At 44.5% G+C, this 23990-nt stretch overlaps 10 protein-coding genes across 10 annotated transcripts; 4 read left to right on the top strand and 6 right to left on the bottom strand.

Annotated features, from left to right (window-relative positions):
• Nucleotides 1-933: 933 nt before the first annotated feature.
• Nucleotides 934-4092, bottom strand: V865_001410 (uncharacterized protein; the record flags this gene model as incomplete). Its single annotated transcript, XM_066225228.1, has 16 exons — nt 934-1075; nt 1179-1358; nt 1426-1523; nt 1591-1698; nt 1765-1809; nt 1885-1942; nt 1996-2029; nt 2091-2199; nt 2276-2293; nt 2361-2438; nt 2514-2607; nt 2687-2852; nt 2926-2961; nt 3052-3100; nt 3196-3420; nt 3553-4092. The coding sequence occupies 16 exons, from the start codon at nt 4090-4092 to the stop codon at nt 934-936; spliced, it is 1980 nt and encodes a 659-aa protein (XP_066081325.1).
• Nucleotides 4093-4940: 848 nt separating this feature from the next.
• Nucleotides 4941-8493, bottom strand: V865_001409 (uncharacterized protein; the record flags this gene model as incomplete). Its single annotated transcript, XM_066225227.1, has 6 exons — nt 4941-5867; nt 5923-6017; nt 6069-6621; nt 6675-6809; nt 6881-7645; nt 8317-8493. 6 exons carry the CDS (start codon nt 8491-8493, stop codon nt 4941-4943), a joined length of 2652 nt encoding a protein of 883 aa, XP_066081324.1.
• A 542-nt stretch (nt 8494-9035) lies between these two features.
• V865_001408 (uncharacterized protein) lies at nt 9036-9834 on the top strand (the record flags this gene model as incomplete). The annotated part of the gene is made up of 5 exons (XM_066225226.1): nt 9036-9131; nt 9197-9239; nt 9302-9381; nt 9451-9674; nt 9789-9834. The coding sequence occupies 5 exons, from the start codon at nt 9036-9038 to the stop codon at nt 9832-9834; spliced, it is 489 nt and encodes a 162-aa protein (XP_066081323.1).
• Nucleotides 9835-9896: 62 nt separating this feature from the next.
• On the bottom strand, nt 9897-10960 carry V865_001407 (uncharacterized protein; the record flags this gene model as incomplete). The annotated part of the gene is made up of 3 exons (XM_066225225.1): nt 9897-10363; nt 10471-10618; nt 10685-10960. The coding sequence occupies 3 exons, from the start codon at nt 10958-10960 to the stop codon at nt 9897-9899; spliced, it is 891 nt and encodes a 296-aa protein (XP_066081322.1).
• A 312-nt stretch (nt 10961-11272) lies between these two features.
• On the top strand, nt 11273-13781 carry V865_001406 (eukaryotic translation initiation factor 3 subunit L; the record flags this gene model as incomplete). Its single annotated transcript, XM_066225224.1, has 9 exons — nt 11273-11491; nt 11640-11790; nt 11845-11873; nt 11935-12031; nt 12098-12466; nt 12566-12774; nt 12837-12973; nt 13055-13451; nt 13557-13781. 9 exons carry the CDS (start codon nt 11273-11275, stop codon nt 13779-13781), a joined length of 1833 nt encoding a protein of 610 aa, XP_066081321.1.
• A 207-nt stretch (nt 13782-13988) lies between these two features.
• Nucleotides 13989-15047, bottom strand: V865_001405 (uncharacterized protein; the record flags this gene model as incomplete). Its single annotated transcript, XM_066225223.1, has 4 exons — nt 13989-14079; nt 14171-14266; nt 14542-14918; nt 15003-15047. 4 exons carry the CDS (start codon nt 15045-15047, stop codon nt 13989-13991), a joined length of 609 nt encoding a protein of 202 aa, XP_066081320.1.
• Nucleotides 15048-15437: 390 nt separating this feature from the next.
• On the top strand, nt 15438-16380 carry V865_001404 (uncharacterized protein; the record flags this gene model as incomplete). Its single annotated transcript, XM_066225222.1, has 2 exons — nt 15438-15739; nt 15897-16380. The coding sequence occupies 2 exons, from the start codon at nt 15438-15440 to the stop codon at nt 16378-16380; spliced, it is 786 nt and encodes a 261-aa protein (XP_066081319.1).
• Nucleotides 16381-16614: 234 nt separating this feature from the next.
• On the bottom strand, nt 16615-20588 carry V865_001403 (uncharacterized protein; the record flags this gene model as incomplete). Its single annotated transcript, XM_066225221.1, has 20 exons — nt 16615-16701; nt 16776-16804; nt 16891-16966; nt 17030-17086; nt 17156-17290; nt 17369-17700; nt 17759-17998; nt 18059-18092; nt 18151-18467; nt 18523-18546; nt 18603-18653; nt 18713-18896; nt 18963-19093; nt 19160-19225; nt 19281-19461; nt 19526-19642; nt 19714-19954; nt 20013-20161; nt 20224-20346; nt 20421-20588. The coding sequence occupies 20 exons, from the start codon at nt 20586-20588 to the stop codon at nt 16615-16617; spliced, it is 2742 nt and encodes a 913-aa protein (XP_066081318.1).
• Nucleotides 20589-20921: 333 nt separating this feature from the next.
• On the top strand, nt 20922-21985 carry V865_001402 (ubiquitin-like protein 5; the record flags this gene model as incomplete). Its single annotated transcript, XM_066225220.1, has 4 exons — nt 20922-21511; nt 21603-21655; nt 21739-21896; nt 21968-21985. The coding sequence occupies 4 exons, from the start codon at nt 20922-20924 to the stop codon at nt 21983-21985; spliced, it is 819 nt and encodes a 272-aa protein (XP_066081317.1).
• A 177-nt stretch (nt 21986-22162) lies between these two features.
• On the bottom strand, nt 22163-23769 carry V865_001401 (ATP-dependent (S)-NAD(P)H-hydrate dehydratase; the record flags this gene model as incomplete). The annotated part of the gene is made up of 8 exons (XM_066225219.1): nt 22163-22382; nt 22458-22741; nt 22803-22895; nt 23029-23163; nt 23261-23351; nt 23427-23531; nt 23596-23626; nt 23682-23769. The coding sequence occupies 8 exons, from the start codon at nt 23767-23769 to the stop codon at nt 22163-22165; spliced, it is 1047 nt and encodes a 348-aa protein (XP_066081316.1).
• Nucleotides 23770-23990: the final 221 nt, after the last annotated feature.

Below are 23990 nucleotides of genomic sequence, written 5' to 3'. Positions count from 1 at the left end.
ACATACAATACAATAGACACAAGATAAAGCTCAATAGGAATGTTTCGCACCGAGATGATTTTGATCGCGAAAGACTTTATATCTTTGCACCACCTCATGTCATTCGAGGGGGTTCAGCTCTCGCACATGTGGTCTGTGCTCATCAATCAATCACCCATTCACTCCAGGACCAAATTCCGATTCTGCTTTGGGACTGTGCGCTGCCACCCGTCATGTTTTATAACATCTCTTCTTCCATAAATTTTTCTAGGTTACGGATACTAAGTTACTTCAAGTCTTGATTATGATTTAGCCAGTCAGGGTTATAATTAAAATTCAATTTCCTATCGTTCGCTACTAGCATGACCGATGAAAACACGTATACAGTAGCTTCTAAAGCGTATCGATTGGTGGTGGGTGAATCGATCAACCACTTCGATGCGAGTTCCAGAACTTGCTCATAGCAATTGCAGAGCGCTTGAACTGTAATCACCACGAAAGTATATAAGCCTTGGATACTCGAGAGAATCAGAAGTAATCAGACTTACAGTTCTTTCCAGAGTGGGGCTATTGACAAATAATATCCTCTAATTAGCAAAACGGTCTCTCAACAAGCAGGAAAAAAAAAGTTCGGCTCACCTATTGTAATCGACATGTTGAACACCTAAAAGCACCAAAGGTCAGCATCATTCATCATTCTTAATTTCGGTGAGTTGGGAACGGAGAATCGATACCATAATCACGACACTTACCGAATCTGACTGCAAATCCATTGTTCCATTCAAACTGTGCGCAAATCAGATACCACAAATTACCATTAGCGACTGGTGACTTTCATGACGAGCATCAAACAGAATGGGCAGAAAATAGGGTACTAACGCTGCAGATGAAATCACAATCCGATTTAGCTTGATTCATTCCGGGGGTTTCTTTTCTTATCCAGGTGCTAATCACTCACTTGTCAACAAGACTCCAAGCGAAGGTACCTCTCACATCCGTTCCATCTTCATGTATAGCCTTGAGAACTTCACCAAGATAACTTAAAAAGTAAAGTTCTCGCTTGGTATCTGTCGTAACTCTATACTTGTATAATTGTCTGTAACGCCGAACCAAAGTTGAAGTGTTAGCCTGTTTGTTCACCGAACACTATGCTTCATCGTACAATATTGAATCAATATCGGCAGTTGAAAGACACCTACTCATCCTCTACAGGTTCAGCAAATCCGAATTCACTTAGATAAATCCCTCCACTCGTAGGATACTGCTCTAGTAGTCCCTTGAGGAAACTTCGCAAGTACTTCCAGGTATTTTGTAACCATGTTACTCTTTGATCTGCGAAATCGGCGAAACCCCATTCGTAAGGTGTTGGAACGTAGAAACTGTAAAGTTGAAAACGGCATCAATACGATATATAAGGACCTAGAAGGCCGGCTGAAAAACACCCACTTGACCTGATTGCAAGCTGGCCAGAGCGGATCAGAGATATTGGCAATACAGGCTTCGAACCCTGCTGGAGGAGCCGTCACATATCCTACTCGATATCCCTGGTGAATACCAAAAAGTTCAGCTCCATTGTTTGTGGTTGTTTGAAATGTTAGGGTATTCGCTCACATCAATAGCGAAGAAATCTGCTGTTCCCTTGATTAAAGCTTTTTGTTCATCAGTAAATCGAGGTAAGATCTCAGGAGGAAGGTCATCCTTGATGAGTTCAGGCCAATCCTAAACGGGAAACCCAATCAACATCAACATTTTGGGATCATACGGAATTTCGCTATTAGCACTCACTCCAGTGTTGTATATGGGTTCCGCAAAGATACCAATTTGGTATGCCTAACGTCCATGATGTTACAGTATCAGTTTTCATGATCCAGAGTAGCATACGAGGAGAAAATAGGTAATACCTACGCCATGTCTCTCAACAGCTCGGATATCATCTTGGTTACCATCTCTCCAAGGTACACCACTGCAAAATAGTATACGTCAGCTGAATTCTTTACGAGACTGTACCCAGCTTACACAAAGTTATCGGACTTGAAAGCTATTTGACCCTCTGCATTCAAGACTTATCAGGTACTGTGATATACGTTTTTATTTCGATTTTTGCCACTTACGAATATTGAGCTCTCTGAATCTCTGTACAGTCTTAGCATGCGCCAGGGTCAGGTGATAACTACATGTATAAGGGTACACAGTAGTGTTCAAACCGTCCGAGAATGTTTGCTGGAGGATGTCAAAGGTATTATCAGCTCACCGTCTCGATATGAGAATAAATGGTTACTGGTGAAAAAGAACTTACATTGATTGGGTATTGTCCCTACGCATATGTAAGATCAGCTTGGCTTGGCTGGTGTACATGTAACCCATATCAGAAGCTAACGCACCTGACTGCAGAAGACTACAGGCTCGTTGAATGTGATCCACTTGTGGACCGTACCATTGTATTGTCGGAAGACGGTTTCCTAGAACGCAAGGGGGATTTGTGTGAGCCAAATTTCAGGTGGAAACAAAAAGGATTGATTAGGCGGAAGACTAACAGCGTAGTTGACATAATCATCTATTATCTCCTCACTAGCAAATCCACCATATTTCAACTGCAAAGCCAACGGTGTATCCCAGTGGAATAACGTACTATCGACAATCCATTGTTAGCTCATAGCCTTACTCGTTGGACTGAAATGATCGTTGCTCTCTGTGAGAGCACACTCACACAACAGGTTCGACACCTTGTTCCCAACAGTAGTTGATCAGATCCCTGTAGAACTGTACACCCTCTTCGTTGATCGGTGAATCCTTGGAGCCAAATGGATAGATCCTTGTCCAGAAGAGCGAAAAGGAATAGACATTTCCACCCAGAGCCGAGAGACGGGCAATATCTGATCAATCGGACAATCAACGATCAATTCAGCTAATCTTCGGTAAAGAATGTAATTATCTCAGGGGAATTACCTTGTTTATAAAGGTAGTATCCGAGATCACCAACGTCTACATATCCCATAACATCAATCAGCTCTTTCTTTTCCACCTCACAAGTACAAGGATTTGTGCTCATCACATCATGAGATGCTTACTTACCAGACGTAGTATTATCAGCAATGAAACCAGGGAACCTCGCTGCCCAATCCTACGCATCATGAAACCATCACAAGTCAATCACGTTATCGTCAGATCAATCCTAGCACTTTGTATTATCCTGTTATATACTCGAGATGCACTTACCCAGATAGTCGGTCCTTTCCCGCCATCTTTTACAGCTCCTTCCCACTGTTGAGCAGCGGTAGCCCAACCAAATAAGAAACCCTCAGGAAATTGATATTGCGTTAAGACTTTTTCGGGACAGGTAAATAGATAATCTGGGAAGAGGGTTGGAGGGTCTTCGGGTAAGGGGTATGGCTGAGGTGGGAGTGGAGTAGTGCGGAAGGGTGGTTCTTGGACTGGACCGACCTACAGAGCAATATGATGGAATGTACTTTAGCGATCTGATCAATTTCAGCTAGATACACAATGGATAAAGTATGATAGGTGTGATTTAGACATTGATCTCGACGACTGGATGAAATTACTCTTCAAACTCACATAATCATCCCAGAATTGTTCTAACGTCTCATCCGAGTAATCATCAAACGTAATCGGAGTGGGTGTCCCACCAGTGGAAGTAGTCTTGGTAGCATTGATAACATTCTTATTGGTAGTTGCCAAAGGAGGTGGAGAAGGAATCGCAGAAGTAGGTATCCATCCTAGATCGGTAGTACCTGATCCTACGTTCACTGATGTCAAGGAAGTATCGGAATCTGAAGTGGACCCAGATGAAGCTGCAGCTGCAGTTGAACTCGAAGGAGCACTGTTTTGAGAGCTCTTACTTCCTGATTTCGAAGCGGTAGAGGTAGACGACAAAAATACAGAAGATTGAATACTTGCAACTGAGCTGATATAGGTGCTGGTAGCTGATTGGGAAGTTCCAGTTGATCGAGCAGAAGTAGTTTGACCTGTTTCCATATCTGAAGGACTGATGGAAGTATCATTCTGATTGCCGTTACTATCTTGACGAGGAGCTATAACGCTTCCTCTTACTGATACTACCAGTGACAATAATGTGAATAGAGTGCCTGACCTCATTCTGTCCGTCTACACTCGTACTCAGCAATTAATGAGTAAGCAAGAACAGAACTTATCTCCTTCCCCATCTACTACCTTATATATGTCCATGCCCACCTCCCCATCCCCAGTCAGAAGAAGCTTTCATCCTACATCATCCGTCGAATCACGCGGTCCATCAATCCATTAGCCCATCGGTCCATCTTCGTACCAGGCTAAGCTAATCTAAGAAGATCAAATTCGTATTCGTATACGTATACTTCGTACACACGATTTTGACATGATTCGTTTCTTTTCCTCTACATCCTTCAAGCGGGATCAATCAGACTTATACGCTAACAAGGGCGCAGTAGACGCTAACAGCTGAAAAAGCACATGATCAACTGCCCCTCCTCCCCCTCCCTCTTTTGGCCCCACGGTGTGCCGTTCTTTCCCGCCGGTCTGTCTGCATGTGATGGTGTACCCACTTTCCCGTTATCCCGTAAGACTGACTTCACGCTGACAATTGTTCTTGTTTCTTGTTCTTCGAGCTAAGGCTGGTTGAAGGACACTACTGTAGCATAGGAGTAGTAGGAAGCCCTCTTAGATTGGCGCTATGTCCCAACATGATTCTCTCGGTTAAACCTTTAACCGACAGACCATTCACCTGTTTTAACCGATACTCGTCCTCGATGTTCGAATACATGCCAACGAATAAACACATAGAAAGTAAAAAGTCCATATACATTCCACAAAAAGCAGAGTCAAGTCATCATATCATCATCTATCCTATCTGTCTATCGTACATGACCGTCGAATCTATATACCCATATTCAGAGAGCAATCATAAACCCCACATTCATCTTGTATAACTCATTTACTAACTTGGTTTACTTGCTTTTACCCATCACGAAAACACCAAGAATGACCACACCCAAAAAACCAATCGCAGCAGGTAAAGCTAATTCCTTAGGTAATACTCCAGCTATCAACTCTCCTGATCCAGGGGCAGTAACTTTCGTAGGGATAGGTGCAGGAGCAGATTTCGAATGAACGACTCCTTCTTGTCCATAGGTTGGTTCAGAGGTAGGATCAGCACTAGGTGCTTCCATCTTCTTTTCAGATTCTTCAACAGCTTTAATGTCCTTTTCAACTTCCTTTAATTCTTCTACTGCCTTTTCACCTCCAAGATCTCTAGCAAATTCTTCCCACACTTTACCTCCATCTACCAACAACACCACTCTATCCGATTTTTGACCTCGAGCGATACGGACCGCATCGGCGACATCCCCGTCAGCTGTCATAGTTACCAAATCACCTTCGTCATCGGTATAATGTAAAGTGAAATTCGATGGATCGGGTAAATGAACTTCTTGTCCCTCCTTGGCTCCTTCAGCAGTGAAGAATGGGTCGGTCAATAATTTACCAGCGACAATATCTCGAAGGAGTTCGTATGAATCGTGTCGAGCTTGGAATCGATGAGTCCTTCCGGATGGTGTTCGGAACTTGAAGACATAGGTACCATCGTCAACTGGCACAGGGTTTGGAGCGACAGAAGAAGCTGCACCTCGTTTTTCGAATTCTGAGGCGTTGTCATCGACAGCTGAGGCTGAGTCGTTGGGCATGACTTCAGAGATGGGCGAAGTCATCGATGAGAGACCACGGCCGTGACTTGGTCGAGAGGGGGTATCGGGTCGATCAGAGGCAGAGACGACAGAGACGGAATCGTCATCACCACCGGCACCAGGGAGAGCCTCGAAGAATTTACCCCACATAGGTCCCGTCTCGTTGGATCGGTCTTCGCTCATGGACTCGATCTGAATCTATTATTAGCTAACGCACATGTGGATGCTAACAAAAATGTCAGCTCACCTGTTCAAGCGTAGCATATGTGAGTTTGAGTACATCCACAATGCCAATAAGTCTTCCATCGGTCTCCACAACGGGAAGATTAAGGTAATGACCAGCTGCGCATATGAGTCAGCATGAGCACCTTCGACAATCGTTTACCAACTCACTGTGCATCTTCTTGAGCGCATCCTGGACGACCATAGTGGGAGGAGCAGTATCAGGATGAGGAGTCATGACTCTCACCACACTGCATCTCGAAGCGTCGAGACCGGCAGCGATGACTCGAAGAACGATATCTTTGGAAGTGAAGATACCAGCGATCTTAGGGATATTGTTACCACCACTAACGCCCGAGATGGCGGAAGTACCGGGGTTGGTCTCCATAACACAGACAGCGGTGGTTCGTCGTTCTTTCATGAGTTTAGCAGCTTCTCGGACTGAGGTTCTAGGAGTGACAGTAGCTGGAGTGGTCCTTGCATCGATGACCGTAGTTAAGTCTGGGAGAGCCATTCGTTCTTTCAGTGCATCGACATAGGCCATCATAGCTGCTGCTTGAGGGTTGGTGGATAGACCGGGACCAAGTTCAGATTGAACACCGGCAAGAGCAGCGTGAAGTTGAGAAGTGGCTGAAGATCCTCGTTCGACCTTCGCAAGTGCCTCATGGAATACTTTGGTAATATCGAGTAAACCGACGACATCGCCATCCTCATTACAAACGGGCTGATAACAGATCATCAGCTCTGTATGCAAAGTCAAAATCTCAGCTGACTCACCAAGTGTCTGAACCCTTTGCTGACCATCAATTGCAAGGCCTCAGTGGCAGAAGTGGTATCTCGAGTGACCATAGGGTTTTTGGTCATGATTTGAGCAACAGTGGTCAGTCGGGGATCAAGACCTTCAGCAGTGACCTAAACACAGGAAACACACAATCAATAAAAATGAAACAATCTCCTATTCGCTTTGAGAAATCTCTACTCACCCTGAAGGCCAAATCTTTAGCAGTGAAAATCCCACTCAAACCTTCTTCATCGTCGACGACCAAAACACAGTCGGCTCGTTTGGCAGCACACAATTGAGAGGCATCTGCAACGCTCATTCCCTCCGGAACGGTAAGAGCGGGACTCGGTCGAAGTCCAGCTACGGTACCTTTCTGGAATTTCCTATTGGTGCTTCTTCTTCCGGAAGATTGAGCCGATGGGGCACCTGAACCAGGTCGTTTTCGTGATAACTCATTTTCAATCTTCTTTCTCAATGACTGTAATTTACCGGCAAATCCAGTTGATTGGGAACGCGATAGAGTGGAGTGATAACGTGGTCGTTGAGGTATATCGTTAGTTTCCGATTCGGGTGTAGGAGGTAGATGCGTTGGCGTGGCGGTTCCAGGTGTGGGCACAGAGGAAGATGGGAAGGTTGTTGATTTGGATTTATGTTTGAATGGGTTCGATGCCGACCGATGAGGTTTCGGTGGAACAGGTTTGGATGCAGGTGAAGGTGGTACAGCCATTATATCGGCAGCAGTAATTGAATGTGAAGGTGCAGGGAAGGGCACAGATGGTGAGTGTTGTATGGGTGGTCGTTCCATCGTAGTTGAGGAGTTGGTTGAGCGTATGGAGGATGGTGGGGTATCGAGGGGTATTTGAGTGGTAGTCGGAGGGGCGACGTCAAAGCCGGATTGAGATTGGGAACGTGACATAGTGGATTTGTTGGTAGTGGGAGCAAGGAAAGATGCAGATGAAAGGGTAGTCTGAGTAAGAGAACCAAACGCGAGGGTATATGAGCCAGGATGGGTGAAAAAGATAAAGAGATAAAGATAGATATAAGGAATGTGGGGAAACAAGTCAAATGACGGGTGCGGGCGCAAACGGATGGGTGATCACGAGATGCAATGGGAAGGTTATGAAAGGAAGAAGATATGAAGAAGGAAGGAAGAACAAAGATGAATGGATTGATGGGATATGGTTGTTTGTCTGGGTCGGGTCAACTCGCTCAGGGCAGAGAAATCAAAATCAAAAGTTAAAAATCAAAACAAAACATAACAACTCGCGCCGGGAGTCACTTTGATCAAACGGATTTCATCGGTCTATCCCATGTATGAGTGGGTGATGAAGGATCGAGAAGGGATGAAGATGATGACTTTGACAAAGGAATGGATGATGGAGGACGAGATGGAATGGGATGTAATGTGGATTGAATAAGGATGCAAATGATAGGTCATAGCTTTGAAACAAGCAGACGCAACAAACACTAAAAATCAAAAGCCACAAACAATCCCTATAATCCCATCCTTTTTGTACACCCGAGAGAGGTTGGATTGAGAGTAGATTGGATGCATGAAATGATAATGGCAGACAAGAAGAACATAGAAGAAATGTTGGAAGCCAAGTGAGAAGAGGTATGCAAGAGGACAGTACTCACCTCATCCCTCTTATTAGTCTTTTTCCTAGTATCCGCCGCTGGACTATGAGTGTTCATACTGGTTCTCGGTTGATTGTGATTGGGTTGAGGACTGTATTTTGGGTTGGAAGCTGCTTCGTACGTTGAGTGTGGTAATTGATGATGTAGACCTCCGTTCGGGACTGGGATCCGTGACATGAGAGGTTGTCGGTGATGATGTTGACGATATCGATGATGATTTACCTTTGGGGTGGAATGAAGTCTGTCAGTCAGTTGGTCAGTCTGATGGAAAGTGAGAGAGGACAGTACTCACCTCATCCCTCTTATTAGCTTTTTCCTAGTATCCGCCGCTGGACTATGAGTGTTCATACTGGTTCTCGTTTGATTGTGATTGGGTTGAGGACTGTATTTTGGGTTGGAAGCTGCTTCGTACGTTGAGTGTGGTAATTGATGATGTAGACCTCCGTTCGGGACTGGGATCCGTGACATGAGAGGTTGTCGGTGATGATGTTGACGATATCGATGATGATTTACCTTTGGGGTGGAATGAAGTCTGTCAGTCAGTTGGTCAGTCTGATGGAAAGTGAGACAGCAGGCAATCAACGCGTGTAGCGTATACGCGTGTTATCAACGTAATCGTAAATCCGGCATCAGATCATGACGTGTAAGCAGATATAGCATACGATCGGGATCAAATATATCAGTACTGTTGATGTTACAAGCTGACTACTCGTACCACGATGATCATAGCGAATGAACATGACATCCAACGTAAAGATGTGTTATGCATTCGACCACCTGGCAACTATTCACAGATTGACAACACTATGAGCTTGGTGAGCTGAAATTCTCCTGAGGTCTTGCAAAGGAGCAATCAGCTGACATATTGATCCGTTGTTAGCTACCACCAGAAGACGAAGGAGATGGAGTGGAGGTAGCTTGGGGTGGGTTCTGAACCTTTAGCTAGATATACAAAGTAGCTAATGACATATCATTCATGTCACAGAGGACCAACAGCGTATAAATACATTCTCAAAGCTTAACAATCGATTGACAGATATCCAAGATCTCCTCAAACAGAAAAACGTAAGTCTGGTCTTGATATCTTACTAACATTGTGAACCTGTGACTGACATGCGTGATGACGATGTGTAGGAAGAGAAAGAATACTATGACGACTTATCAATGGAATTAGAATTGGCCGACTCAGATTCCGAACCTATACTATACAAATTAGGAGATTCGTTCTTCCATTTGTCGTTGAGAGATGCAAGGAAACAGTTGAAATCGGATTTGAAGAGGTATGAAAGTGAGATTGAGGGATTGGAAAGTAAGAAGAATGATTGTGAGTCGGGGATGAAAGATTTGAAAGTCCAATTGTGAGTGTGGTTCTCTATAATCAACAAACATCAAACGATTTGTATGATATCCAGATAACTATATGGGGAGATAATGACCTTTGCTAATCAACGGTTGATTGATTATTGATTCAGATACGCAAAGTTCGGTAAACAGATCAACCTTGAGACTGGACCTTAATCGATATATATATATATATATAACAATGAGATATTACCATCATGTATCATAATCATGCATCATTATACCCTTGTACTATTGTTCGCAACATCAACCATTCCTCCTTCACCATCAATACCCAAATCCGACTCTTCTTCACCTTCAACCTCACCTTCACCTTTCTTACCATATTTCCTTTTCGCCTTTTTCTTCTTGTTCAACTTCCTAATTCTCAATTTCTCCTCTTTAACCTCTTTCTTCGTATACGCACCACTCAAGACCTTCTCTTCAAATTTCTTTGTCTCTTTCTTGCTTCTCATCAACCCCTCATCTTGAGGTATATCCACTACTACTCCTGCAATGTCGTATCCAGGTAATTGACCTGTTGTCCTAAGTACTTCCAGACGTTCACCGAGGATCTTACGAGCCACTTTACGATTCTCTTCTCTTGATCTTGTAGGTTGCGCTTGGATTCTTATACCTGTTGGGATATGGGTGAGGGAAACGGAGGAATTGGTTTTGTTTATTGCTTGACCGCCGGGTCCTCTGCCTTTTCAAATAATTACGAGTCAGCGAAATGAAAGCGAACCGGAAAACAAGATTGTATAGAAAGGATGATGTAGACCGAGCATATGAGATACATGCTAGATAACTCACCTCGCACGAACTTCTCATCCAATTCATGTTCTGGTATCTCAACCGCTCTCTGTCTTGACAAGATCCGATTTAGTCGTTTGATCGAAGTTGGTAATTTCGGCCGATGAAGAAGTTGATCTTTACTGGAAGAGGTGTCTTCGCCTTGATGCTGTTACAGCGATGACACCATTAACAAAAATGATTAACATTCCTTCACCATGTGGAATGAACATACAGAAGGTCCAGTAATACTTTCTTCAAAGTCTACGAGATCCGTGTTCGGATCTTCTTGATCGATATCTCTTACTAAATGGGAAGTGCCATCTCCACTATCTCCAAATAAGTCCCCATCATCTATCTCTTCCTTCTGTTCATCATGTTGAGGTCGCGTAGCGAATGTTCGATATCGCCAATAGCTACATCCGACAGCTGGTCCCAGACGAGTCGGATTGACCTTCGGGGCTATTTCTCGAGTTGGTAGATTCCGTATGACTGGGCGTATGACTTGCATCGTGGTGAGCATTAGAAAGATCCTGATGCTATATTTGGATTCACTACCAGCATACCTCTATCTACATGCAGAGGAGAGGTCGGAGAGCGGTCATGTCAAGTGGAGGGATATGTGACAGTTACAGAGCAGTGCCACAATATCATCGCCATCGGCGTTTTAATAATCACTCGACAGGTGAGGCAGCAGCTAAGCTATCACTCAGACTTTTGACTTTTTGTTCACTGCACTCGTTCATCGTTCATTGTTCTCGATAATAGTCTTTAAAAAGATCAACTACACCATACAAGACCACCCACTACACCAATCCTAAAAATGGCCGACCCAACTGCATTCTACGAGCCAACAGAGGACGAGCTCCTTTCCTCCCTTGCCGTCCCAGTCCAATCTTACAACCCTGAATCAGACGCAGATGAATATAGGAGATTGCAGGAGCTGGAACAACATGCCTACGCGCAACAGCAATTGATGGTAGCTGAGCAGGAGCAGGAGCAGTTGCAGGCTTTGGAACAGGTCCCAGAGGATGTCAAGAGGGTGAGTAGGCGTGGACTTAGGCTTGAAGATGGATATGGCATTATACAGTCGTTGGCTTTAGCAACATCTTGTTAAATGGCCAGACGTTCCTTCTGGAGATGGATCAGTTAGTGTGAGGATTAATGTTGACCTTCATGCGCCGGTTCAGTTCCTCGTCCTCTTCCATCAAGCTATCCTCGAGAATGACTTACCAACCATCACCAACATGTACGAAAGTGGATGGAACAAGTTGACTCAAGCTCATTACTCTCAAAATGAATGGCCTGAAGCTGAACTCATCTCTCCCTTGGTCGGAAATGGTGAGTCTACTGGCTAGAAGCATGTAGATTGACAGCTGACTGTTGGGTTCGCAGATCAAGTTTTCCTGACACTTTACCGAGAGGTGAGCCGCTCGAGTACCTGACCTACTGAACGACAGCTAACAATATCTTGGAAATCAATAGCTCTACTTCAGACATGTCTATGCTAAACTTCAACCTACTATCGACGATCGATTCCAATCATACGAAAACATCTGTGAACTCTTCAACTACCTTCTGAGTGAGTTCAACTTTCACTGACACGTGCACGTATGTTGTTGTGCTGACTTTACTCTGGATTTGACAGACTCTGACGGTCCTGTACCTCTTGACCTACCAATCCAATGGTTATGGGACATGCTCGACGAGTTCGTCTACCAATTCTCCAACTTCTCCACTTGGCGTGCCAACCCCAAAAACAAGAACGAAGAGGAATTAGAAGCTTTGGCCGAAGCTCAGAACATCTGGTCATCTTACTCCGTTCTCAACGTTTTGTATTCCTTGGTCCAAAAATCACAAATCAACGAACAGCTCAGAGCAGAGAAACAAGGTAAAACACCAGAAGAAGTTCAAGAATTAGCTGGAGAGTATGGAAGTAAACCTCTGTACAGGAATTTAGGTTATTTCTCTTTGATTTGTTTGTTGAGAGTGCATGTCCTTTTGGGTGATCCTACTTGTGAGTCTGCCTTTTGCGTACAGGCCAGAATAATCAATACCATTCGCATCACACAAATTTTGTTGATTGTCGCTGATACTGATTCATGAATTTTAATAGTGGCCCTTCAAACAATGGAAAATGTTGATCTTTCAGGTGGTGCATTCTTAACCCGAATCACAGCTTGTCACGTTACCACCTACTATCATGTTGGATGTGCCTATATGGCTTTGGGAAGATGGCCAGATGCTATCAAGACTTTCATCTCCGTTTTGATCTTCTTCATCCGAATGAAGCAGTACCACACCAGGTCATACCAGTATGGTTCGGTGAGTCAGCTGGCAAACTCGGTTGGATTCGATTTTGAGCTGATATTGTTTACTTTTGGTAGATAACCAAACAATGTGAGAGGATGTACGCCCTTCTCGCCATCTGCACTACCCTTTCGCCTGGACCTTCCGACGAAAGCATCATGAGTATCGTCAAGGAGCATTACGCAGATCAATTATCAGTTTTACAACGAGGAGGGTCAGTGTCTGTTCCCACAAAATCCGTCAGCTAGGGTGTTACGTATATGCACTAAGCTAATATTCTTTCTTTTGCATGTAGTGACGAAGCCCTCGAAACATTCAAAGACCTCTTCCTATCCGCCTCCCCCAAATACCTCAACGTCAACCCACCACCATACGAAGATCCCTCAGCACTCGAATCATACCTTGCCAACCCACCCATAGACGCCACGCAACGACATCTGGAATTGTTCCTTTCTGACGTAGTTGCCGTTCGAGGTGTATCCAACATAAGAAACCTGTTGAAATTGTACACTTCGATTGACGCTTCGAAATTGGTTACCTTCTCTGAAGGAGAGACTGAACAGGAAGAGATCCTTCAACAGTTGATGGTGTTGAAAGCGGCCAGTAGGACTTATGCGAAAGGTCAACAACAAGATACTTTATTGGATGGTGAGAGGATTGTGACGAATAACTTGGACTTTACGATTGATGGGGTGAGTGCCGTGCTTCTCTCTCAATATATATGGCTTGGACCATACAGTATGGTGAAAAGGGATATCGACTGATCCGTTTTGTTTTGTTTTGTTCGTAATGTCTAGTCAATGGTTCACGTCGAAGAAACTACCTCTCACAGACGATACGCAGGATTTTTCATTCGAAATGCCGAACATGCCCAGAGAGTATTCAACACCATCAAATCATCACCCTTACCTATCCAACGTAAACCCACTACGAGCGTTACACAAACAACGACAGATAATAAGAATGAACCTAAGAAAGCGGGTGCTTGGCAACCTAAGAGAGCGAGGGTGGCTGCTCAGTAAGGATCTGTGTGGATAGGTACAGGTGTAGGCTTAGGATAGATATTTTATGCATCATATTTGCATTGTGATGGATGTTGGGAATCGAGAATGAAGCGCCGTGTGCATCATTGAGAATACTTATTCGCTTGATTCTCATTCCACGGCCAAATTGATCGTCATGTGATGGAAATTGCTGCATCACCATCATGCTATATGCTATATGTTATGCTATACGAAACGAGATAGCGGTATCTCGTTCAATATCCTAGATGGAGGATGAGGTATTTCCGTAATACCGAAAGATTGTCTAATTGAATATCTGACCAAGTCCGCAAACAATGTCAGCATCAGATTGAACTTTGAACTAAACTGAAAATAGTTGAATCGATGGTAAAGTTGACACAACTCACGTAGCGAAACCCCTTCTCTCTACTCTATTATGCTTCTTGGCTGTAGAAGCGTTCGTTTGAGTTCGTTGACCTCTTACGGGGTAACCTGCTGCGTGTCTGTAAGTACGAGGAGAAAGCTGGTCAGTAATCGTGAATGACTCCATCTATTTTGAAAGGTCTCTCTTGATAATCTCTTCAATCGCTTATCCTCCTAAAATCTCTGTCCCACTATCAATCACTCCAACTATTCTATCTTATATCAAATCATCCTTGTATCTAAATCTCTCCTGACCCATTTTGTAATCACTCATACCACCAAGACCAATACTATCTCTACGACAGACTACCATACCCATACCCTGCATTCTACTGATAATAACTCGTCCACTCACCTCTTACCCCTATACGTTCCGACCATCCTCAAATGCGCAATATCAGCCTGCATCCCCCTCCTAGCTTCAGTCTCTAATCTCAATTCATCTAGCGGATCATCCCTTTCTTTTCCCTTTCCCTTATTGTTCTGGGTGGTGGCTACGATAGATTTGTTCCCTGGTATAGGAAGTGGCTTACCCCCCGGAGGAGAAAGGGTAATGTTCGACTGGGTTTCACGGACTTTGGCTGTTGTAGATGGAGAAGAGAGGTAAGCTGATAGAGAGGTGAGTTGAGGTTCGGTCAAATCTGATACGAGAGCTTCGGAGTGGATGGAGAGTCTGGCGAGGAGTCGGGATGCGAGGGGGTGAGAGAGGCCGTAGAATGTCAAGAGGGCGATCTGAAAGACGAAGAAAATGGACGTATCAGTATGGGTAAGAGAGGAAAGTAAGGTGAGATGAGGTAATATGGTTCAAGAACTCACTTTGAGAGGTTTGTGGTCTGGTAAGTTGTGTCCTAGTAAATGCATTTTGGTAGACTGTCGTTGGGATGGTTCTTGATCTGTCAGTCGATGTGTGGTTGGAAAAAATGCTAAACTGTATTGTACAAGTAAGTCACGAGCGAGTGTAGGTGTAGGCAGATAGGTGTATACGATGACTGTTCAGATGTAAGATATTCATCTTCAACATTTCAGCTTGACCTGGTTGGAAAAGTCAAAAGTGAACTCGAATGAAGACACGGTGCCACATTGATCTTCTATGATCGGAGAATCACGGAATTATCAACTCACCACCGTACAAGTCAGTCAGTCATCTTGAAGGTTGACTTTGACTTTTGAGATTTCGAACAAGCCAAGTCTAATCTTAGTAGATGCATTCATCTACATCACTTCATATCCACAAGTCCAAGACGTTCCAATATGTCACTCACCCGAGCACCCTCACAACTCCCCTCGGCATTCCAACTCGTCCGACAGATCCTCTCGGAGTCCACCGCAGCGCAGGGTCTAACAACCAAAGAATTAGTCAAAGAAGCTTTGAAGATCTATCAAAGTGAAACTCCAAATCACGATGCTACTGGTTTGCAGGCCAGCTCTTCAACGGTTGCTGAAAGCAGCTCGAAAGGGAAAGGAAAAGGCAAGGGAAATAATGTCTTGAGTGCGGGCAAGAAAGAAAAGGGGGTCAATGTCATTCCGGAAGGTCATCCATTCGTATCTACCTCGTGGGTTATCTTTCTATATACATGATTCACCGAGTATGGTGAAGAAAACATATCCATTCGTCACATTACGATCCTGTCGACACCAACTACAAATATCATCTCTCAATTTCGTGATCCAACGATACATTCGTACTAACATCACGCACATGATCCGCAGCTACCTCAAATCTCAAATCCTCGCTCGTCTATCTTCCCAATCCCTCTTAATCAAAACCCCATCTCACCCATCTTCTCCTTCATCAGGTTCAAGTGGTAAACCAACATTCGTATGGCGTTTAAACAATCCTAAACAATCTAATCTATCCACCCCCTCATGGGATTATCCATCTCATTGGAATAGTCTTATATCAGGAGAGAAAACCCCTGGCCAGACGTATCATGAATTCAAGCAGAATCAACTGGAAAGGAGGGAAGAAGAAAAGCAACGAGCGTTGGATGGCGGGAAAGTTTTGAGGACAGAAAGGCAAATTTGGGAATGGGATGGTAGGAAGGATGGTTTGACGACGAATATGGAGAGATTGCATTTGAATAAGAGAAGAAGAGATAAGAGACCCTTGAAAGAGAGGAGGAATTTACTGGCTTACGAGGGTTTGAACGGTGGGATTGAAGGAGAAGGAGGTCTGGAGAAGCAGGTTTTATAGAAGAAGGAAAAGGATGTATTGAAATCCTTCTTTAAGTACATGATTCACAACGTCCATTCGATTTGGACGTTAATCGTCTGTCCATTACACAGGAAACAAATGCATACGAGTAGACATAGATCAATCATAAATTATCATTATTATAATACAATCATTATTGACATTTCCTTCGTCCCCATCATAAATCAACTCTCATATATAACAAAATTACCATCACCTTCAGAGTCCATCAACTCAACTCACACCCAACAGCTCTTTCAGCTCTTCAAATCTAGCTTCTTTCTTCGTCATCTTACTTTCTTTACTGGATTTTTCAAATGCCTATATTCCCTGATACGATCAGCATGCGAATCACCAAATTCGAGAGCAACTGATGACGATTGAGCAACACTTACCTTAGCTACTAAAGCATCTTTCCTCTTTTCTACAACGTCGAGACCATAGAACAATATCAGTAATCCCTCTTCTTTTAGCAGCAACTACGTTTTAGTTGTGGTCATGCAAACTCACGGATATCCAATACAGCTGATTCGACAGTATCTTCAGCTATCAACTGAAACACTCTGACTTCCTTCTTTTGCCCCATCTACGATACAAGTAATTAGCAAGCTAATAATTCAGGACGATGTCCAATAGCGAAGAAGCTCACCCTATGTACTCTATCAATAGCTTGAGCTTCAATCGCACTCTGCCACCATGGATCACACTATCATTCCATCGTCAGCTCACACCCATCATGGCAGTGTACCAAACTCGATCGGTTTAGTTGACTTACCAAAAACACATTCGAAGCGGCAGTCAAGTTCAACCCGACCGCACCGGATTTCAACGAAATCAACATAACTCTAGGACTTGATTTGGCGTTTTTCGGCGTGATGGGTCTCTGGAATTCGCTGATGACTTGTTGTCTCTAAGGATGATAAACAGGAAAACCACATCAGATGATATCCTAGATTATACGCTAGCGTGACATCTGATCGTTACTCACCTTGGAAGCATTCATCCTACCGTCGAACCTTGTCCAACCCATTCCCTCCTCTTTCAATCTCATTGCCACCTGATCTAAGAAACTGGTGAATTGACTAAACACCAAAGTCTTCTCATCGCCAGGAAAGACTTTCAGGTATTTTACCAATTCGTCGATCTTGGCTGATTTTGCAGGTAAGAGTGATTTGTCCGCCTGGGACGATTCGAGGGGATCGACATAGTCAGGTGTATCATCTGGTGGAAGCTCCAGGATCGAAGGTAGCCCTATAGGGTGTCTGTCCATTGGACATAGAGGAGCAGAGAGGATAACTCGTTCGATGCATGGATAACAGACTGTCCACTCGTATCAGCAGGCTGTTAAGTTGATCATGCTCAAATCTGCAACACTTACAAGCATGTCCACAATCTGTTATACAAGGACGTTTCACAAACTCAGCTTCATCGTAGCAAACACCACATTCCGTGTCCTCTTCAATATATTGTCGGAGTTTAGCGATAAGTTCTTCTTTCTTCTCTGGAGTCAAAGAGGAAATCGATATTGCTGGACCAGTTGGCGCTTTCGGGACAGGACGACGAAGATCATCAAGGAACGATTGAGGGACGAGTTGAGCAGAGAGACACAGTTGACGCACTTTTCAGGGAGGGCAGTCAGCTTGAGTCCATTTTCTCTCACAGGCGAGATGCGGCTTACTTCTAGTCAACATACTCAAAACATTGGCAGTTCCCTATCCAACACATCAGCAACATGTCATCCACTTGGTAGAGCCGAATGTAGGTGCTCACCTGTCCAGTCTCCATGGCTTCCTGGAACCTTTGTCTACTACCTTCCAGAATCTCATCATACACTTTCCTAGTATCTTCATCAAGCTTCACTCCAACTCGGAAATACTGGATCCCAGGTAACTCGATAATCTTCTGTCCATTGGAGTCCCTCGAGTCTTTCGTTCGACGGAGAAGGACTTCACCGATGAGAGCTTGGAGTAATCTAGCTGCAGTCGGATCTCCTCGCTTGAGTGGTCGAAGAAGGAGGGTCTTGAAGTAGTCAGGCTGGTCCAGTGGTTTGCAGACTTTCAAACAGGTGAGAAGCGAGCCAAGATCACCTGTAGAAGAAGCAAGGTGAGCTGGAATCGTGAGCCCTGGCAAAGATTATCTCACTAGGGGAATTGACAATGGGGGTACCTGGAATACGCAAGTCAGCTAAAAGGTCCAAGAGCATCACACCATCTACAGCTTACCCGTACAGATCCATCTTCTTTCAGCTTGGAGAGCAGCGAAACCCTGGGTCACTGTTTGCATCCCGATCTGTAAGCTGATTGTAATGTCGAATACACTCCCCTTAGCTCACTTTTGGCTTTTGGATTCCTCAGTACATGACCTTCATCGGCCACTATTCTCTTCCATTTCACCTTGAAGAGCGGTCCAGCACTCGCAGCGGAGGTCTTGGCTTTCTTTCCCTTACTTGGACTTCCGTTCTTTGGTGGTTCGATAGGCGCTTCGGCCGCTATAGCATTGTAAGTCGTGATGATCACCTAAATTAACACGACGCATCGAGGTCAGCTGCAGGGTATAGATCTTCGGGCAACTCCCCAGCGTACATCATATTGGTCCAATGTCTTCGCTGTAACTCCCTTAGAAGCTCCATGATAAGTATAATGTGTCATTTGACCATGAGCGACATGATCCCCAATTTGCTTTTCCCAATTGCTCAACACGGAGAGTGGGCAGACTGGATCAACAACCTCGTAAGTTAGCTAGCTGACTTATCACTCAACGAAGTTGTCTATTAGCTCACCAATCAACGTGGGTCCTTTATCTTTCTTCGTAGCCAAGACCAAAGAAAGCATAGCAAGTGTTTTACCTGATGTTATAAATTGTCAGCCGTTGTTACAATCCTTGTGTCCACATCAACTTACCCAAACCCATCCCATCAGCAATGATTCCACCTTTCCCAAGAATCGGTTCATCATACTGCGGTGTCTTCGTAGCGACGTTGAGGAAATAATCTTTATGATCACCTTTCTGTTTAACCCAAAATTGGACTTGCTTATCTCCCGGTGATTTAGGAAGCTTTGGGTTTTCCCTTTCGATCATCCACTGAAAAGCAACTATCAGTTATCTTCAAGAACCGAGTGACAGCTATTCAAGTTCAGTCGCTCACTTTCAGAGCTTGAGATTGATGAGGTAGAATATCAGTGTTCAGTTGACCATTCGCAATTCCCGGTGGGTCAGGATGAAGAGGTAATTTCGAAACATCGATATCAGAGGTCAACGAGTCCTACATCAGGGCAACATACAATGTGATTAGCGAAAGTAAGTTATTACGATAGAGAGGCTTGAGTAGCTTACCATGACGTTATCTGCCTGTTTCTGATCCTCTCCAACTTGTTTCAAACCTTCCAACAGCTTTCTCATAGCAGGTTCGTCCCCTACCGGTAAGCCTACACCGGAATCCCCATGACCTTTGAATCCTGATACCGAGATTGAAGCAGTGGGAGGTGGTTTCTGAACAGCTGTCTCCCGCAATGCCCAAGATAACTCGGTCTGTAAGACTTCTTTCAAGGAGGGTTTAGCGTAGATTGACAAGTCCCTATAATTTCAATTGCTTGATGAGCTTGCAAGCGTTACGCCGCTACCAATCAGCTTACATTCCCATCTTGTAATGCTTTGCCCCATCTAGATTCTGTCCCACCATCCTACCTTCGACTGTGATCGCCGACATGTCCATTAATTCTGCAAGTCTGGCTGCCACAGTACGTGGGATGTGGCCAACTTGAGTACCAGATGCGTTGATCACCTTAAAATGTTCTTTGTGTTAGCTGCAGCGATAAGCAGGACAGTTATCTCCATTCAACTCACTTGGACTGCATTCGAATCATATTGATTCTCAGGTTGTCTTCGAAGCATCACATATTCACCTCTTCCTACTAGACCTCGATAGTATTGAACTCCCACGACGTCCGTTCGGAAGGTGACGAAGTGCTATGATTTTATTGACATCAGCTCACAGATGGAAGTGGCGGAGTCGTGCTTTTCAACGCATCAGTATAGCTCACCTCGTCCATCTCTGGCAGTGGAGGGTTGTCATCGTCTTCCTGCTTGACGGAATCATTCTCTTCTCGGGGTCTTTTGGAAGATGAGGATTTGCTAGGTCTCCTTGATGGCCCGGCTTGTGATGTGGAGGCTCGACTGAAGGAAGATCCTTGAGACATAAGGCCTTCCATATTTCTGCTGCTGCATCAAAGTGTCAAGGTGATGAATATATATTGATATAGTCGAGAAGATGCTTGTACAAGTGAATGATTCTTGTAGGCAAAAGGAATGTTGATCAGATAGTGATTTGGCGGGGCACCACACGGAACCCATAGATCTTGGATATGCACCCCACATAACGACCAGCAACAACAAGTGACAATCGACAAGCGCAGGTAAAATAGCAACGAGTTTACTCCAGCTCCTCTCATAATCCATACTCACCGTCACCTTCGATAGAGGGCCAGCCAATAATACAGGCGGTCAAACTCCGGTAGCCAATAACCACACTGAACTCGCCAGACATGCCCCGTTCACCCTCGCCACGTCGGTCCCGCTCCCGTTCCCCTCCACCCCGTCATCACCCCAAGAAACCCAAGGAACTCTCATTCTACAAAAAATCATCTTCCTCCGTCGGTTCCTTCTCCCAGCGTAGAGATCCACTGGATGACGAGCCTACTGCCCGAGAGCGCGCGGAAAGGAGAGAGAGGGGTGAAGTGCCTCAGAGATTTGGAGGGACGAGAGAACAGGGCGTGAGGAATACGATGGGTAATGTGTCAGGAGGCGTACAAACGAGTATGGGTAGTTTGGGCAGGAAAGAGGATCCATTGGATAGGATGGGAGTGAAAGGTGATGATAGAAGAGATAGGGATAGGGATAGGGATAGAAGGGATGATAGGGGTGATTATAGGAGAGATGATAGGGATAGGGATAGGAGGGATAGACACAGAGATGATGATAGGAGGTATAAGTATGATAGAAGAGATAGAGATAGGGACAGAGATGGACATAGAGATGGAAGAAGAGATAGAGACGAGCGAAGAGAACATCCCTCTGGACCTTCAGGCGGACCTCCTGCTAGACCTCCTGCAGCTGCACCTTCAGCACCATCAGCGTGGGTATCGATTCATCACTCTCAACCCATCTTCCTAATCTCTCCTCCGATATGTAAGAAATCATGAGCTGATAACTTCTCTGTCTGACAGTGCATCAATGCGATTCATAGAAGTGATAGCAAACGACCGAATGGGACGTAAAGGTGAGTTACTTACTCCCTCAATTCAGCTTCACAGACGTGATTAAATTGGAAATACAAGCTGATTTGTCAATTTAACAATTCAGTACGAGTAAAATGCCTCCCAACAGATACAGTAGGAGATCTCAAGAAACTCATCGCTGCTCAGACGGGTACGACAGCACAGAAAATCCAATTGAAGAAGTGGTATACGAATTTCAAAGATCACGTATCTTTACAGGATTATGAAATAAATGATGGGATGGTGAGTCAGATATCGATGAGGTGAACATGTCCAGCAAACGGAAAAGGCTGATCTTACATCATTGGTTACAGAGTTTGGAGATGTATTGAGAGGTTCCTCAACCGACCCAGGAAAGCACCACTTCACGAAGATTCGTCGTCTTGTCGATTCGAGACGGGTCGAGAATATTGATTAGGATTTTCTACCAATGTATCTATAGCTACATGCATTCATTTAACCGACCTTTCCGCTCCCTAGCCCGTATATCTGTTAATTACAATAATACTCTAAAGCTTTCCTTTACCCTCTTCTTCACCAGGTTTACCGAACAACTCCTCATATACTGGCCCAACCAGATCAACCAGATCTCCAGTGACCATACTTCTACCTTTCTTCTCGAATCCTCTCTTTGATACCGTCCTGTTGAAAGTTGACGCACCATATGCAGCGAGAAGAGGGATGTTCTCTGCGATTCCCTTATCTGAAGGAGGAGGATGACCGACGTGTCTACCACAATTCATACGTATCAGTCGTATGTTCTGTCCTTCTCAAAGTCATGCGGTTTCGATGTATCATACTCACTTGTAAGATCCTTTGACCCATTCACTTCCCCAGGCCATTAACACGCCCGTACTTCCCGACAAGATATCACCTTGACCTCCAACTCTCTTCAAACCACCTTCAGTATCACTCTCCAAAATATCATCCTTCCCTTCTGCACTACCTCCCTCTGCCTTGAGAGACGGAGGGATTTTAAGTCCATTGGAAATTATGTCGGTAGAGCCTTTTTGGATGATCGTCACGTTACCAAGGGCAGAGGCGAGCTTGGGACATAACGTTTCGGGCGAGGAGTTGGGGTCGATTTGCTATCGGAACAACTTCTATCAGCTTATTGAAGCAATATACCCAAATGATAGCTGGACTGACCAATTTCTCGCATAGTCGCTTGAATTCCATGATGTTGGGAGTTAAGACGATACGAGGTACACCTGGCCAATCCATGACCACCTGAGGTTCGTTCTATCGCAGACGGATCGTCAGCAATTCAAACTCAGATCTCGTTATCTCGTTCATTTGGGTAAATGTATTCCTTTGTGGAGACAGGCTCCGAATGGTGAAGAGAGACGAGATGAGGGCGATTGATCTGACTCACCTGAACCAGCCATAGCCCATCTGCATCAACTACCACACCCATCTGATCATTCTCTTTGGCAATTTCGAAAGCTACTTTGGCACAGTTCTGCATGTGCTCTGAGCGACCTAAACCTGGCCCCACGATGAGAACGTGCTATGTTGTCAAGCATACATTCCATCAGCATTCATGTTGTTCAAGGGTATCAAGATCTGAAGACAGATGACAGAGTGATCAGATAGATCCAACCCACTAGTCTAGCCAATATACCTTTCAATTCCTCTTTAATCTGATCCATTGATTTCGATTCGTCCAAGACACCATGTACGATGAGATCAGGGGAACTTTGTCACATCAGAAGAATATGGTGAGCTTCGCGATTTGTTCCTCTCGTTATCGTAGTGAAGCTGAAAGCTCACTATGTCTTGATGACAGCTCCAGCACCAGGCTCGCAGATCACATGCGCCAAATCAGCCCCGAATCGCATAGCTCCCATGGAAGAGAAGTAAGGTGCTCCGGAGTAGCTACATAAATCAACCCATTTAGCTCAGGCTCTGACACAAGAGAGAAAGAAAGGATGATGCTCACTCTCCAGATCCACCCAGTACACCGATCCTACCTATATTTCAATCAGCTCTGTTCGGTCATCCGAAAGGGGCAGCGTGTACACTCACCAGCTTGACCCTTGTGTAATTTAGGTGAGAGGGGTGGGATCATACTTCTGACCAGGGATAGTAAGTGGGCGTGTTGTTTTGAAGCCATCTTGGAAGTTTTTCTGATATCAGTTGCTATGTATTCTGATGAGATTGTATTGGTAGATTTAACATCTCTTTTCATTTCCACTGTGATGGTACTCGTTTGATTGTGGATCTTTCTACTGCTGCTGTATATGTGTATGTATGACGTTGTTGCTCATGGGGCACCATTCGTGCAAGTTGTTACGATTGATTTGTATTCCCATTACAAGAGATGATCGTAATGAC

Source organism: Kwoniella europaea, chromosome 1 (genome assembly GCF_036810445.1).
Source record: "Kwoniella europaea PYCC6329 chromosome 1, complete sequence".
Taxonomy (NCBI): domain Eukaryota; kingdom Fungi; phylum Basidiomycota; class Tremellomycetes; order Tremellales; family Cryptococcaceae; genus Kwoniella; species Kwoniella europaea.
The sequence above is the reverse complement of the archived record's forward strand: the minus strand, read 5'-3'. Positions and strand labels throughout refer to the sequence as shown.